A 17,224-nucleotide genomic window follows, 5' to 3' on the forward strand; every position below is an offset into this window, starting at 1 on the left:
TAAATAAAAATTAATAATACTGACTTTCATTTTTAACATATGATTATAATAAAGGCCGAAAAATATCTATTCAAAGAGATATTGCAATGAGACTTTTTACGTTCATTCTTATGTCAAAAATGCAATCCAATAATAAGAATAATAATTTTTTTTTCTACATTTTTCTTATTTATCTTTTGGAGTTATGAGATCTCCATCTTTTAATACGTGTCAAAAATTTTATTATACTTTATAAGATTTTTAAAATTCTTTTCAGATCTTAGGAAGTGCGGTTTTTTTTCAAGTTTTTAAATCATACTTCCGATACTTTGTGTCGAAAAATTGTGAAAAAAAAATTCCAGTCGCGTTTCTCGTCATGTGCTTTCACAGAAAAAATTCTAATTTTTTCTTCGCTTTATAAAGCCAACTTGAGACATCGACGTGTAAAGTCTCGATCGAGATGTCACGGAATGCCCGATATATGTGTTCTTACTTTCTATTCTCCGGTTAGAAATTTCGAGCCGATCTTCAGAGGGAAGTCTCGACGACTTCCGGTTCCGGATTCGCGACCCTGAAAACTAAGCAGATAAATTGCGGCTTCCACTTTTGCTCGTTGTTCTTCGTCTTCTTCATCCTCTTTTCCTCATTCTCACGCTTCTTCTTCTTCTTCTTCTTCTTCGCCTAGTACGGTTTCACTTCTCGCTCTCAGTATCTCCTCTTATCTCCACACTCCATGTATCCATGTACATATTCACACACGTATGCACAGGTATTTCCATTCCCTCCGGACCATTTGATACGCCTGAATTGGCCGAGAGACAGCGGCGCGAAGATTTGCCAACTCTGTATAACGCGTGCGACGGGATTAATCGAGCGTGGATCCCCTTTTCGCGCACTTCTACAGTGCCCTTCTCCTTTCGTTAAACTTCCCCTCATCCCGGTCTAGCTTCTCTCGAAAATTTTCTCGCTATCAACTCGGAATTTTGGCGTCAAAGAGCCAAACGATAGTCAAAGTTAAAATTTTCATTCAAATAGCCAAATGTTAATAATTTCTGGCTCGAAGTTTCTTGCGAATGAAATCGATCGAATATAATGGATTTTTTTTTTAATTTGGATGAACGTTGAAATGAAAAAAATTATGTCCAAGTTATTGTTTATAATTTTTATCAAATGTCGTTAATAGCCAATATGCGGCTATTGCGTGTGGAATTAATTTAGAAAAAAAGGAAAATTAGATACTCTTACATGGAGTACAAGTTTTCTTTTTCATAATGTTAACGGAATATTTCTTGTCTTAGACAGCAACCGTAACGTTACACAAGTCGACAAAAAAAAATTTCCCATATAAATTTTTTTAGTTTCTATTCAAGCAAATAAATTTCGATTCTATGCATCAAATAATAACCAAAAACTTTATTTGTTACTTGTAAAGTTTGCTTTTGTCTTTTGTACGTTGGTAAATAAGTCTTGAAGTTTTTGGTTGATCTCTAGTGTGGGAGCCTGTTCGGAAGAAAACGGTAAACGCTTTCACCAATATGTGATAGACTTTATCGTTGTTAACGTTATCAGGGTTAATGTAATGAAGGCATGACGGGAGATTAAGTTTCGGATTTGATACGATCAAGTCCGTACGAAAATCGAAGAAGTACCTACGAAAGAAATTAATTTTTAAACTTTGTTTATCAATACTTTTACGTTTCTAGTTTATTATTAATTATTATTTTTGAATGCGATGATTTAGATGCAAAGCTGAAGTTTTTTTAATTGTTATTTACAATAAATGTTTGAGTGAATAGATGATTTTTCTTGAAATTCGAAATATCGTTCTTTGTTTCTAAAAATGCAAACTTCGTCCTATGAAATTAAATATTCTTTCATTAGTCACGTGGAAGAAATGAAAATTTAACATCTAGAATTCAGACTCAAAATTCGCATTTATCAGGTATCATTTGTTTCCCCTTACATTTCTAATGACGATACTTTTTTTTTTTTTTCTCTCATCACGTCTGTTTCGACTAACACTTCGATGTCGTTCAGTTTTGCAAATTGAATGCGTTGCCTCGTTACAACACGTGGACACACGTACAAGCATTTCAGGTACACACATGATGCGTGTGTCGTGTGTGACGCAAACTAGGTAATGGTACTCTAATTAGCCGTGTATTCTCCGCTGCATCAACCCTTCCCCCACCCCCCGCCCCTCTCTTTATCTCTCTCTTTATCCACCCCTCGTTGCCCCAGATGCTGCTGTTCATCAACTCTATATTCTCCGGTATTATAATACCGTACCGGCAGCTATTCTATTAATCTACCCACTGTAAAATACTCCACCGCACGATGCACTCTCTCTCTCTCTCTAACTCCACCCTTATTCAAACCTGCATAGGGCGTATAATCTGCAACCGCGTAACACCCGGATGAAAATGTAAAACGTACGACGGTAGCAAACGAGCGAGCGAAATCAGACGATGATTATTGTGAATGGGGAAGAAGAGATGAAGAGAAAAAAAAAAAAATGACAGGGGGGGCGGGGGGGGGGGGGGGGAAACAAACTAGACGGATGAAAAAGGAAAATAATTATAATTATAGTCGCTGTGCGAATGCGGTTGCAATTATTTTATTTTTTTTATTTTTTTCAATGAATTTCTTTATTACGGCAGACATTTTTTTTTTTCTCTTCATTGCCGGTGTCTGTAGGGTCTGTCGAACGGGCGAATTAAAATCGAATTATCCTTTGGAAAAAAAAAAAAAAAAAAACGAAAAACTCGGAAAGATTGGCAACCTTTTTTATTCTACTATCGGGTTTCCTGTAAGGTTATTATATCGAACTTTTGTCACGAAGTGGATGGAAATTAAAATTTTTTGTACATTCGTTAAATAATACGTATGATAAAAGTCTGCGACTTTCTTATTATAAAAAATGTTGAAACTAGCGAATTCGAAAACTCATCGGGCAATGTAAATTTCGAAAATTTCATTTGTACTTTTAATATTTCCACAATATTTCCAAAGGTATAAAAAATATTCCAATATACGTAAATTGCATAGATTCTAAAAAAGAAGAAAAAATATAATCCAACACTTCAATCCCCGTGTAGATATGAAAGAGTGTTGGAAAAAGAACAAAAAAAAAAAAACTGTTATTACTTTGTCAATCTCCCTGAATTTTCATACATCCACATACAAGGTCTTGTAATATCGATTGAGGAAAGAAAAAAAAATTGTTTTTTTTTTCTCTACCCCAATCTTCTCCAATACTCGGTTTTTTTTTCATTTCATCAAATTTGTTTACCCTCAATTTTTACCTCCAGACCCAGCGCGTCTTTTTTGCTCCCGCGGACCGAACGACAAATGCGGCTCAGTTTTTGACTGACGTCGTCTCTTCGTGTCGACGGTGTCGTTTTCCATGAGGCAGGATGATCTTGTCAACGACGACATAATCGGGGGGGCGGGGAGGATGTCTGCCTGATAAAACAACCGTGCAACAACACTCCGCTCCTCTCCGACGGATACACGATATTTTTCTGTTACCCTTTGAACGCCACGCACCCGGTTTATAACCCTCACACACACACACACACACACACACACACACATATATATATATATAATATTATACCTACATATGTGAAAGAATATCAGGCAAAGGGCACATAAAATTTTTTCATGCATATCATCCGCGTAAGAAGGTAAATAATAAGCGCTTTAGAGGGGGACGACAATTCAAACGGTATCTTTCTCCCCTCCCTCCCACCCCCCCCCCCCCCTTTCTTCACTAAAAACCACGTGCATGATATATTTATGAAAATACACCGTTCCCTTCGACGTTGAAGAAATTAGAAATGGTGGAAGAAAGAAGAAAGAAATTAAAATATTTAACATTTTATAGTATGAATTTTCCGTCATGGGAATTTAGAAATCATTTTTTGAGGTAACAAGTTAACTTTTTTTCGTCGAGAAAACGAAATGGCCTAAACTGACTTTTGTTGTACATCATATTTTTCTTATATTCGAATTGAATTTCAACCGAATATAGAATTAATTAGCTGAACGAAGGAAGTATTTGGAAAAAAGTAGATTTCAGGTCGTGGAATTTATTTCTTAAATCCTTATGGCCACCCTGATACGTTTTCAAAAAGATAGGAGATCAAAGAGACTGGTTTTTCTTCATCGAAAAAAAGGTTGGTTAAAAAAGAAAAAGAAAAAAAAAACCAACATGTCGGAAGTGGGCGAGCAGTAAAGCGTGCAGAATGACGAATTTTCCGTGCGATATTAGTTTCAGGAGTGAGGTAATGTAATGTAATGTAATACGATGCGATGCGATGCGATGTAAGGTGAGGCAAGCAAGGCGGATGGGGCAAAGTGGTGTGTAAGAATGGATGGAGGGGGCTGGTGGAGAGGCTTCTTGGCTGAATATTACACCAAGACGAATGCCGGGTAATAAAATAAACTACACAATAGGTGGCGGTAACTCAGTCGAGAAAGAGAAAGAGAGCAAAAGGGCATTGAAGGGAAAGGAAAAGGCGGTGGGGTTGAAAGAATGGGTCTCCTCTGTTTTATGAGGAGGAGAAGGGGGTTGAAAGAAGGAACCGGAAGAGAAAAACGGAAACAGCCTGCAACCAGTCAAGATGCAGCGGTTGGATATACAGAAACGGAAACAGAAACTGCGACGAAAAAAAAAAACAATCCGTATTTATATAAAATCAAAATAAATCTTTCGATTTTTTTTCAATTTTACATTTTTTGAATTACAATTTTTTTTAGATACCAATTTATTGTTGTTGCATTATGTTGAAATCTTACTTTTTTCAAATTGCTATCTACACAAAATTCTTTTTTTTTTTCGTTTTTAATTCTCAACTTGTTAATTTCTTATGCTTTAATTAGGCTTTACTGTTTTTATTAATTGAAATTCGTTCAGAGACACTTGACCAATTTTTAACAGAGAATTAAAACCGATGTTCTGAAGAGCAAAAAGATAAAAACACGAATAATTTAAAAAGCTTGAGGAACGACGTAAGTGAATTGCACTAACGCGTTTGTTACGACTTTCCCTTTTACGTGGCTCACTTTGTTTTTCCCCGTACGAAAGTTGGAAAGATAAATCACGAAAGACCAGAGATAAAAGAGTTGAAAGAAAATGAGAGAGCCTCGGTTTTCCGTTTATTAAAAAGCCCGAAAACCCCGACGTTGTCCCTTTTTAATTCTTCTTCTTATCCTTCCTGTAATTTGACTGTTATTTATTACTTTTTTCTTCGTCTTAATTTTACCACTTAACAATTCTTTCGCCGAGTTTTAATTCCCTAATTTACGAAATCCAGAAGCAATTGTCTAATTGTTGGTGCTGGGCTGCTTTTGCTGCTTTTGCTTCCGGTGCTGCTGTTTCTACCGTTTTAACAAACACACGCCACCTGTTTATATCCTAAACAAATTACAGCCAAGCCAACCGCGAATATCTTGCAGAGTTATGCAGCATCACGAGGTAAACGTGTTCGCGTCTTACGTTAATTAGAATAACATCCGCAGTTATACTAGTTAATTGTCAATCATCGAATAATCTCACTGAGATAATCGCGTCAGCTGGAAAACTAGAATTTATCGTAATCGTTATATTGTCTTATTTGTAACGCATATTTTTTTCCCCCCAAATCAGCGACAACGGGATGTCAATTTCTAATTTTTACATTTTTCTAATTCCTCTTCTACCATATGGGTGAACAAAATAAATGAAACATTTGAAATCACAATTTCATTCTAGGAATAAATTCATTTTGCTCGAAGGAATCAAACTTAATAGTGATTTAGTGAATGGTGAAATATTTTCAACGCACAATTCTTTATTAATTTTCTTTCTTCTTTACGTCAGTCTGTCGGGAATGGACTATAGATGGTTTTCATCCATTCGCAGGTCGTAGCTTGACTTGAGAACCGTCAGGCATCCAGCGTTAATTACCGTCTCGTAACTTTCTAGGTGTTTGCTTACATATGTATAATATCTACACAGGCACACATATTTATACATATAAAACATATGTTATATGTTATATGTATATGTGTACAACAGGCTGCTTTCGTACTCTCTTGCCTTTCCGTGTTTACAGTAATGAGGTAATTACAAACAAGACCGCCGTACGAGATAATAACGGATGTAGGAACGTCAACGACGGTTGTATTATACGATTGTCTGAATGCGATAATTATTACAGTCACCGTACGTAATAATTCAAATTTTGATTACACTATAACAATTTGTAATGTGTCGCAATATCGAATTCCACGTGGGAAGCAAAACCGAATTAAGGTGAAATAAAAGTTCCCTATGCTCGTTGGTTTTTTTTTTGTTTTTTGTGTTCTGGTCTTTGTTTTTTTATATAGGGATGGTTAAGGGTTCGAGAAAATTTCCAATCATTTCCAATTTCGCCTTGGGTTGTTTTTATTTCGCAATATCCCGAAACAAGGCCGAGGAGGTCAGGAATACGAAGCCGACAGTTTTGCTTTTTAAATTTTACATAATCACGGAAAAATGTTAATTCGTTCCACTTGCCGCGGCAACGCGGGCGGCATACCAGTAATTCAATGAGCAAGAGAAAGAGAGAAGAAAAAAGCGGAGGTCTTGCGGGGGTGGCGGAAGGGAAAGGAAGGGAGGAAAAATTGAAAGCAGCAAAGCTGGAGAAGGAAAAGAAGAGACACGTTCGGTACCATTGAGTTGGCACTTGCGGAGGAGAGAAAGAGAGGGACCTAGAGATGAGGCGGGAAATTCTCATCCCTTGGCCCGTTTTTCGTCGTCGTTCCCGTTGCTGAGGGAACGGAAGGAGAGAGGTGAATTGAATTAATGCGCGAAAGAAAAACATTAAGGTTAAGATATGGCTCAAAAGAGGCATTCCGTGAAACGTGCGGAGGCAGAGAAGCCAGCAGCAGGCTTCGGAGTATTCGCACGCCTGCCTCTCTCTCTCTCTCTCTCTCTCTCTCTCTCTCTCTCTCTCTATCTCTACCTTTTTTACCCTATTTCCACCACCGGTCGTTACAACTTGCACAGAATAGGTGTACGTGTGCACGAGTTTATACAAGTTTTTACCTGCACGTGAACTCGGACACACGGAAAGGTCTCCTTTTCAATTTCTACACTCGCTTTTTCCGTCCCTTCGCGCCAACCTTGCGTGTATATGCTATATGTGAAGCTAAATACAGCTAACCGTCCCGAAACCAATTTTACCTTGAATAAAAAGTACAAGTAAAAGATAAGAGAGAGGTAAATAAGCGAATAAACAACGGTGGAGAAAATCGGCAAGGGAGAGGAAATTAGGGGGTGCTCGGAGGGAATTGGGAAAAATGAATTGAACGGAGATCGGACGAAGAAAGCTTTAGGAGGATATAATGAATTGTGTTAGGTGTAAAAAAATGTTGAAAACAAAGACAAAAAAAAAAATCTTTCCGCGTTTCTTGTTTAACTGATTTTTCAAACATGTTTATTAATTATATTTTAAGATCTACGGTATAAATCAGACATTGTATGGTGATCGATCAAGAGAATAGAAACAAAACGACATTGGAGATATTCGGTAAACAGAAAACAGGCTACACGATAATAAAGCCTTGCAAAATTACAGCTTTTTCACGTTATCTATTTCGCTTCGTTTTTTTTTATACATCAAAACTGCAGTATTATATTATTATTGGAAATAATATCTGCGAGAGAAAAGAGCGATTGGGAGAGATAACGGATTTCATAATCCATACTTATGATTAGTTTAACAGGGGATTCCCAACTTCCGGGTCATCGCTTCAAGTTTCGCGATCACGATGTAAGCACGCGTGTCGGTGTAGCTCGGGTGGCTATGAAAATGGAAATACATAATGCTAATCCAATTTCTCCTGCACAGGCACCGTTCAGGTTTACGAGATGATCAGACGCCCCCGCAAAGTGTAAAACAGATCTTAGCTCCGCATTAGAAGCTCATCGAACTATTTGCCCAACATTTTTTAGTTATTTATTGAAGTTCCGAAAGTGAGAAAATGAGAAAATTTAAAAACCTGAAACATCGAAACTCTGAATGATCGAAGATTTTCAGTTGTATGAATTTCTGGCTTGGTGAAATTTCACCACTTTGATCTGACGTTGTTTTCGGTTGTCTTATTTTTTAAAGTAACTACACTCTGTGAGTATATTTTAAATTTCGGAATTTTACTCTATCGAAACTTTATTTTTCGGAATTCTGCTCTATCGCATTTTGAATCGTCGAATTCTTGCATTTTAGAACTTTGAGCCGTCGGTTTTCCGACCATTCGAAACTTTGTTAACAACAACAAATAATTCAAAATTAGGCGCTTTCAGAACTTCAACCTCACCCCGATTCTTTTCATAATTTTTTTTATTTGCAATTACAGTTCGAGAAGTTGATTAAAGACTTTTTTAAATGATGTGTAGTAGCCAATTCGTGTTGAATAATTTGATATCGTTTTTATCCACGTTTTTTTTTTTTTTTTTTGTTTGCGTTTCAGAAAAAGGAGAAAAATAAAATTCAGGTATACACGTGCGGAATTGATATTGAAATTTCAGTTACTGTTTCGTACATTAGGAGATACTGTCGCCGGTATGAAATTAAGCGTCCAGACTGCAACTAGCTAATGAAACCATTGTTTCATGCACCAGGTGCAAACGCATCGCGTTTTGCAATTACACACACACATATTAAAAATATATATATATATATATATATACTGTACGTATCAACCTTTCAACTCGATGCTCAAATTCAATTCATTTCAACTTATTGAAACCCAATGTGTCTGAAGTTAATTATATCGCTTTCCACACTTAACACGTTGGTCGAGCGAGGGGTTCGAGTTTTTACGATTCGCAGAAGGAGATTGAGGATCTAAAAATGAAAGGAATCTTCTTTTTTCAACACCGTCAAGTGTGCACAGAAGTATAATTTGGTAAAACCGTTAAAAATGACTGAAGGAGGAAAAAAAGAAGAAGATAATATATTTTACGATCGCCAAGGGGAAGAGAGAGGATGATAAAAAAAAAGAAATACAGAATGTCGAAAAAAAATCGCGACTCATTGCATATCCGTTTATTGAGTGTAGCTGGTCGGGTATAAATCCGCAAGCTTCTCGATTCGATTTGAATTTATATTTTAGTTGGCATAATAAAGTGGCGAATACGCGGAGCTGATAGTTTTTGCGTTCGTTCATTATTAATTTTTTTACGAACCTCACGTTCTGCCACATTAAAGTATAATAAAACACGGTCGATAAAATGAATTTTGTAGCCTGATACTGAATTTTTCAGACTTTGAAGTCGATACATTCGATACATATTCTGCTATGGAGATCCAATTTATTATGCTTGAAAATGTCATCTTGATTTTATTATTTTTTTCGTGAGTTTCTAATTTTTCTGTGTTGGAATTGGAGTTTCTTGTTTCTTTTTCCCAATCTAAATAGAGCACGGAATCATGAAAATAATGTGGTTCAGCAATCTATTTAGATGAAGGTATATAAAAAATAAAAAGGCAAAAACAATTACGATATGGAAAAACTGTAAAGTTGTGAAAAAATGTTAAATATTCAGATCCCATTATCGTGTGTTGCTCAGAAATTACATTTTGAATCATAGAATGAGTATCAGTTTTTAAAGGTATTTGAAAAAATGGCATTTTTCGTAATTGATTTTTCGATTTTGTATAAATTTTACCAGTGGCTGACGAAAATCTGAAGAAATTGGTAAGAATATGTTATTAAAAAATTATCAGAATCAAAAGGGGTGAGGTGAGGTACACGGGCTGATAATTTGACGTGGAATGCTCCATACGTATCTGCGTATAGGCATACAATTAGAGAAAGGGACGCGAACGGCGCCGTGACTGGAATTTTGTTGACGAAGATCAAAGGGCTGAGGGCGACTCGTCGCGTCGCGTCAGTTCGACTCTAGCTAGCGATTTCTCTCCTTTCTCTGTGACCCTTGGGCAGGAAACATACCCGATACGTTCATTTGGCAGGGGACAAAGGGGGCTTAATCCGACGGTGGAGAATCCCTCCGGGAAACCGGAAGAGCTCAATGCGAACGAGCTGTGGTAACAGGGTCTCGGTATTGGCACAGGCGGGAAATAAACATCGGACATCCGGACGCGGTCGGAAGGCATCCTCGTTTCACAGAATTCAGATGTCTTTGAACATATGAATTAGCTTCTGCTCTACCTTTTCCGACGAAGCTCTTATCATTCGGGAGTTTTTATCAAAACAGGGCAACGTAGTTGAAGTCTCGATGAACTCGATTGAAACATCCGTTTGGAACTTGTGTGACTAGATTCTTCGATCAAGGTTGCGTGTGCAATTAAGGGAAGCGAGGTCGATGTCCACAGCTTTGGTATGTTACAGATTAAGAAATGTCACTTTGTACAGATTCCCATTATTCGTCGTTATTTTTACTGCTCAAATACACTCGGTTATTATCGTTGGAGTAGTGACACTATTGGGTTATCAGTTGATTGATTTGGGCTGATATAAATTTGTAGGAATTTCACTTCGGTCTAGCTTGATTATTTAGTACATGAAAACGTTAACTTCTCTTTTTCTTTTGCTTATCAACTGGTCTGTGATTAAACATTTTGATACCGCGAATCGCGCACTTGTACAATATCAAAATTGCCAAGATCGAAATAGAGACAAATCCTGCGGTTAGAAACGCTATTATGTCCATGTCTTGACGTTGGTACCACGGGCTGTCAGCGGTTGTCGAATGCAGGTACGGAGCGCCTTTGTGACGTATCACATGCTCTGTCCACCAAATCGCGTTCTGGAGGGTATTTTGTGGCTTGTCCTTTAACAGCGAGCCCAAATTCAGCATCCTCTGTTTGTAGCTGCAATAGAAACATGGGGATAAACTCGTCTTCAATGTCCCAAGAATATTATTCAAAAGCTGACACATGATTTGACCTCAAGAGTCTTACTTATTGTCAAGTGTAACGGTGCGTATTGCTTCGAGCAAGTCATCCACATTTATATTGAGGATGTCTAGTTTCACGGCAACGCCTAGAGACACCATTTTTTTCACGTTCATGTCTTGGTCACCCATTACCGGTATCCCAACCAGAGGCACACCGTGCGATATGGCTTCCTCGGTACTCTGGAGTCCACCTTGGTAGATGAAGAGTTTGATGTTCGGATGAGCTAGGCAGACGTGATTGAGAATTAAAATCATGGCGAGATCTATCAATCTTACATTGCGCCTGTTACAGAAGGCGTTCATTCGTCCAATCCGCAGTGAATTTCAGTACCCAGAATTGCCTGTTGCGGCGCCCACTTCAGGATAATCACGTTGTCCGGTTTGCCTTTGAGCTGGTCATCCTCAAACTTCCATATCACCTTGTAAGGAAGCTTTGAAAACGCGGTTATGAAAGCGTCCCGTGATTTCTCCGACAACATGTTGCTCTTGACGTTCGATCCGAGACTCATGTAAATGAAACCTTGGGTAGCTTCGTCCAGAGTCTTCTGAAGATCCTGTAATAGGAAATGAAAACACCGTATCGTTAGCGAGAATCGTTGGTTGAAGCACATTATTATGAAAAATATTGCACGATACCTTGGGCAGAGGTTTGATTTTATCAGACACGTGAAATCCACCGATTTCAATAATGTTCGGAACATTTGGCCTGGCGAAGGAAATCGGACCTTGCTGATTGACGAATATCAAGCTGATGTTTTTCTCCAAATCATGAAGATCCGAAACCTCAATTCCCAGATATTGTTCCGCGATCTCTTTTTGTTTCGGTAGGGAGACAGTCCTATAGTAGTAAATCATTCTCCAGCACTGGAAGAAATCTTCCAGCCGTTGCCATGGTGTCCATGAATTACGAAATTTGACGTCCTGTTCCCAACTCGATGGATGAGAAGGCAGAATGGGATTGCCGATTCCGTATTGCAAACTCAGCTGCAAACTCGCACTTGCAATACCTGACCAACGATAATATTGCAGAGTTATTGATAGTTCTTAGATAGGTATATCGAAACGCAGTCGAGCTACCGAATAGCTTGAAAAGTTTTGAGATGAGAAACTGGATTACTCACCAATTATCGGAGCGTTAAATCGTTCAGCCAGAGCCATGAAACCAGGTGTAAAGAAAATTTCCATCAGTATAAGGTCGAACTTTTCTCCACTGTTGGGTTCGTACACTTTCTTAAACTCCGGATGACTGAATATCCGACCCATTTGTTCCCACACCATTGATTCAAACATTGTGAACTGCACATACCAATTCATGTTACCGCGAAAATTTATGATATTTATGACCTCCTTTGCAATATCATCGTATAAAAAGCTGACATCAATTTCTTTGTAGTTTTTTATGCTCGTATCCTTGACCGGGTCTGTTGTAACAATAACGAGTTCGTGACCTCGTTTATTCAGCTCTAAAGTCAGCGTCCGGAATACGACTTGATGACTTATTGAAGCGGTGGGAAATATGCCCAAGATTCTCGCGCCATCGCCGCAGTTCAACCAAATAACAATTAACGCCAATACGGCGATATTAAGACACCGTGACATTTTCCTCGTGCAATTGGAGTCACGCACTGCACTGACTTGTTTTTCTTCTATCAACTCGTCAGACCATGCGCACCAGCAGACTGACTAGCAACTGCCCAATACACTCTACTATTACGTCACGCGACCCACTATAAGTTGTTCATTATCACAACAAATCGTGTCGATGTGTCTTTTAAATCTTGGAACTGTCGGACGGGTGGAAGCAGTAACGACGTGAGACAGCGTTTTTCACCGACGAATCAGGGATAAGATTGTAGATTAGCGTAAGAAAAACGTAATACCCGTTTGTCTGAGATTATTATTATACTATTAGTGCGTCGGTGATTCACGGAACACAACCTGAGGTAGTGACCATCGATGTTGAGCACAGTACGGCTTAAGTGCTGCTCAAGGAAGGTTAAAAATTGACTAGAAACACACCTGAACCTTTACTTTTGACGTTCGATCCCAGATTCATGAATATAAAATCTTGCGTAACTTCATCCAAAGTCTTTTGAAAATCCTCTAGGAGGGAAGAAAATGTTACGTTATGCATGAAAAGCGTTAATTGAATTAAATTTTGATGCGAATAACTGTACTCTTATATGCATGAATGCGGATGTCATAAGCATCTCTATTATCGAGAGATTAAACTTAACTTTTGTCCACTGTCCGGTTCGTGGTTTTTTTTTTTTTTTTTGTTAAACTCCGGATGGCTGTGTATACAAGCAATTCGACAAACTGAGCTGTGTTTGTTTCGGCAGTTGGCCTCTTGGTCTACGATTTGGTTAATGACGGTGACTTGCAGCCAAGTATAGCTTACAAATATGTAAACAAGGTCTAGCATAATCGATATACTTACCGTCCGAATAGTGATATTGTAAAGCACGATACTCTTGAGTAGTCTGTGAAACATATCTGAAAAGAGAAAAGACAGGATGGCATTTCTCGTTTCAGTGGTCACAGATAAGAATTTCATTTGTCATACCGAAAGCATGAAGAGAAGTTGTGATCGCATTAAAGTATGATGAGTCTAAGAAAACTAATGGATCAAGATAATGCCGTATCACGTTTGATAAGTCAACGCACGGTTCTTAGCCACTAGCAGTTACTGGCAACGCTGGGAGAATAAAAAGATTATTCACTGGTTGAATCTAGTAAATTGAATGGTTAAGTGTTGAATTACTGATTGATTAAAAAATCGTTGCGATCACAACCATGTTTCACAATGATTTATCTTATGTTCATTTCGAGCTGATTTACTGAATCAAGTGCCTCGTCATAATTAGAGTCAACTTTTGAAGGACTGGATGAGGATACCGAAATCAAATTCGACCAAGAAATGGGTATTGCAAGTTTATTTCTCAAAAGACTTCAGTACAGTAAAGTAAAATGAAAATATGAGTCGATAACGTGAAAGTGTTCGGTATTATGATGGGTAGGTTTAATTATTTGTATCGCGGCCTGGCGAAAAATTCTAGAGACATGTTAGAATTTCATTCGTGCCATTCCAACTTTGACTGATATTTCAAGAGTTGATAATATCAAAAAAATATCATTGCGATAGAACATAGCTAATTGAAACCAACGCAACGTCTGGGAGGTTAACTTCGTTTCTTCTTTTTATCAACCGAATGAACAGCGAACGCTCTGATAGTGTAGATTACGCACTTGTATAATATGAGATTAGTCAGGATCAAAGCGATAACGAACGCAACGGAAAGAAAGGCGATTACGTCCATGTCCTGACGTTGGTACCACGGCTCCTCAGCGGTAGTCGAATGCAGGTATGGAGCACCTCCGTGTCGTATAACGTGTTCCGTCCACCAGACCGCACTTTTAAGTGAATCTTGCGGTTTGTCCTTCAGCAACGAGCGCAAATTCATCATCTTCTGTTTGTAGCTAAAGCATGGATAGATAAGCATGAGGTATTACTTGTCAGTTGATACCAGGATTCAGAGAGAAATGTCATACCAACGAATTGAAAATTGAGAATCTTACCTCGCATTACGTGCAACGGTATTTATCGCATCCAGTAGATCATCCTTGGTGACGTCGGTGATCTCCAACTTCTTGGCTACGCCAAGAGACACCATTTTATTCACGTTCACATCTTGGTCCCCCATTACCGGCAACCCAACCAGAGGCACACCGTGCGATACGGCTTCTTCCGTACTCTGGAGTCCACCCTGGTACACGAAGAGCTTGATGTTGGGATGAGCTGTGCCAACGAAATTGAGGCTTCAAATGACGACGTACATCACATCTATCATTGCTTGCGTACAATCGTTTTTGCCGTAAGAATTACACAGGTCTGCAACCGAAAAACTGCACAGGTTTTTTTTATACTGTTTTTTAAATAGATTTTTGCTCACTGGAGCCGGAAAAAATAATCTAAAAATTCCATCACGTCACGTTGTTTGTTCAATTCGTGTTTGTAGTTTCATTCAGAGTGAAACTCCGGTTTAATTCGAAATCAGATATCCTGTTCTTGATTTTAAAAACCCTGAGCAAAAGTGATTTCTTACTTCCATTTGATATGGATAAGAATGAGATTCGAGAATATATACAAACAGAGAAATAGAAAATGGAAAGCTGAAGCGTGTTCGGTCAAGCATTGATATAACGCGTATTTCATAGGCGAAAAGAATAAATACGGAATGTTAAACACACTTTATGAAGAAATTTTTTGTTTGATTTTACAAGAAACATTATTCAGTTCGTTGTAATAAAATGGTGATTTTTGTCATTAATGTTATGGTTTTTGTTATGCAAATACCTTGTATTTTGCAAGAACACTGTACGTATTGGAGGGAAATGGAAGTCATTTTTAAATTCAGCACAATCGAAAACATAACATTTCTCAAAAACATCCTGTGCAGCTGCAAAAAAATATTGCTTTGCAGACTTGTGTTGTCAGTACCTAAAATAGCCTGTTGCGGTGCCCACTTGAGGATGATCACGTTGTCCGGTTTGCCTTCGAGCTCATCGTTCTCAAACTTCCAAATCACTTTGTATGGGAGCTTTGAAAACGCGGTTATGAAAGCGTCCCGTGTTTTCTTCGACAACGTGTTGCTCTTGATGTTCGATCCAAGACTCATGTAGATAAAACCCTGCGTAGCTTCATCCAAAGTTTTCTGAAGATCCTGTCAAAGGGATTGAAAAATCTTATTTGTTACCAGATTATGATACCATAAAATGAACGTTACCTTAGGTAGAGGCTTGCTTTTGTCAGACACGTGAAAGCCACCGATTTCAATGACCTTTGGAACGTTCGGCCTAACGAAGGAAATCGGTTTCTGCTGATTAACGAAAATTAAACTAATGTTTTTCTCCATTTCGTGAAGATCTTTAATCTCAATGCCGAGATACTTTTCGGCAAGTTCCTTGTGTTTCGGTAAAGTGACAGTTCTGTAATAATGAATTATCCTCCAACTGTAAATGAAGTTTTGAAGCCGCTGCCACGGTATCCATGAATCACCCCCTTTCACGTTCATTTCCAAAATCGATGGGTGAGACGGTAATATAGGGTCGCCTATTCCGTATTGCACACCTAGCTGCAGATTCGCACTGGCGATACCTCGAATAGATGAAAAAAGTTTATATGTCAAAAAAAAAAAAATTAACGCATAGGTTGACAGAGAATATTCTAGATGAATATACATCGCTCACCAATTAACGGAGCCTTGAATCGTTCGGCTAAGGCCATAAAAGCAGGCGAAAAGAATATCTCCATCAATACCAAGTCAAACTTTTCACCGCTGCCTGGTTCGTACAATTTCTTGAACTCCGGAAAACTGAATATCTGGGTAACCTGCGAGCTCATAATCGTTTCAAGCATCGACAACCTTGAATACCAATCTATTTTTCCTCGAAAATCCACAACACTACCGATGTAGTTTTTCTCCTTGTAGAGGAAGCTGATATCGATTTCTTTGTAATTTTTCAAAGTCGAGTCTTTAATCGGGTCTGTCGTCACAACAACGAGTTCATGGCCTCGTTTATTCAGTTCCAAGGTCAGCTTCCGAAATACCGATTGGTGGCTTATCGATGGTGCTGGGAATATGCTCAATATTCTCGCTCCATCACCGCAATCTAATCCACACCCAAGTAACATCAACGCCGTGAAAAAAGTCCACCGTGGCATGTTGCTACTGATCTTCCACAATTCCATACTTCACACTCTGTACTTCGTTCGTCTTAGCAGTTAAACTTTTGTACCCAGGCTGCCAGGCTAAAGTTGATTACTGCTCTCAACTGACAATTATGCGTAAATACACTTGCTTAGATAACTGAACTCTTCGCATTCTGGAGTTTTTATACGGACAGAAGACAAATCCAGAAACCGACTGAAAGTAAATACAGTAATCGTTGCCTATTAAAATATTTACCCCAGCTGCCGATGTTGATTACGGCTTCCAACAATCATACGTAAATACATTTGCTTAGATAACTGAACTGAAAAAGATAAGTGTAGTGAAGACGCTAATCAGTCAAGCATCGATAACAAAAGATCAAGCATTGGTTATGTATAATATGACCTTGAGTAGCTTAACTCCAGGATTGATTAAATAAATTGGATCACTTGATTAGTATTCCATTTTTCGGGCATGCCCTATTTTTCACAGCCACCAAATTTTGCAAATATTGTTTTGGTTTATGATTAGATAATCATGAAAATCTGGAAATAATTTTTTGACAAATCAGTACAAATCT

At 38.2% G+C, this 17,224-nt stretch overlaps 2 protein-coding genes across 2 annotated transcripts; both read right to left on the reverse strand.

The window, feature by feature from the left end:
* Nucleotides 1–9,377: 9,377 nt before the first annotated feature.
* Nucleotides 9,378–12,669, reverse strand: LOC124309513 (UDP-glycosyltransferase UGT5-like). The gene is made up of 5 exons (XM_046773185.1): nucleotides 12,052–12,669; nucleotides 11,567–11,937; nucleotides 11,262–11,484; nucleotides 10,935–11,154; nucleotides 9,378–10,844 (listed from the first exon to the last, which is right to left on the reverse strand). Exons 1-5 carry the CDS (start codon nucleotides 12,527–12,529, stop codon nucleotides 10,544–10,546), a joined length of 1,593 nt encoding a protein of 530 aa, XP_046629141.1. The 5' UTR covers nucleotides 12,530–12,669; the 3' UTR covers nucleotides 9,378–10,543.
* A 1,179-nt stretch (nucleotides 12,670–13,848) lies between these two features.
* LOC124309512 (UDP-glucosyltransferase 2-like) lies at nucleotides 13,849–16,857 on the reverse strand. Its single transcript, XM_046773184.1, has 5 exons — nucleotides 16,181–16,857; nucleotides 15,718–16,088; nucleotides 15,432–15,654; nucleotides 14,510–14,729; nucleotides 13,849–14,410 (listed from the first exon to the last, which is right to left on the reverse strand). Exons 1-5 carry the CDS (start codon nucleotides 16,680–16,682, stop codon nucleotides 14,113–14,115), a joined length of 1,614 nt encoding a protein of 537 aa, XP_046629140.1. The 5' UTR covers nucleotides 16,683–16,857; the 3' UTR covers nucleotides 13,849–14,112.
* Between the last annotated feature and the right edge of the window lie 367 nt (nucleotides 16,858–17,224).

This window comes from Neodiprion virginianus, chromosome 7, assembly GCF_021901495.1.
Source record: "Neodiprion virginianus isolate iyNeoVirg1 chromosome 7, iyNeoVirg1.1, whole genome shotgun sequence".
NCBI lineage: Eukaryota > Metazoa > Arthropoda > Insecta > Hymenoptera > Diprionidae > Neodiprion > Neodiprion virginianus.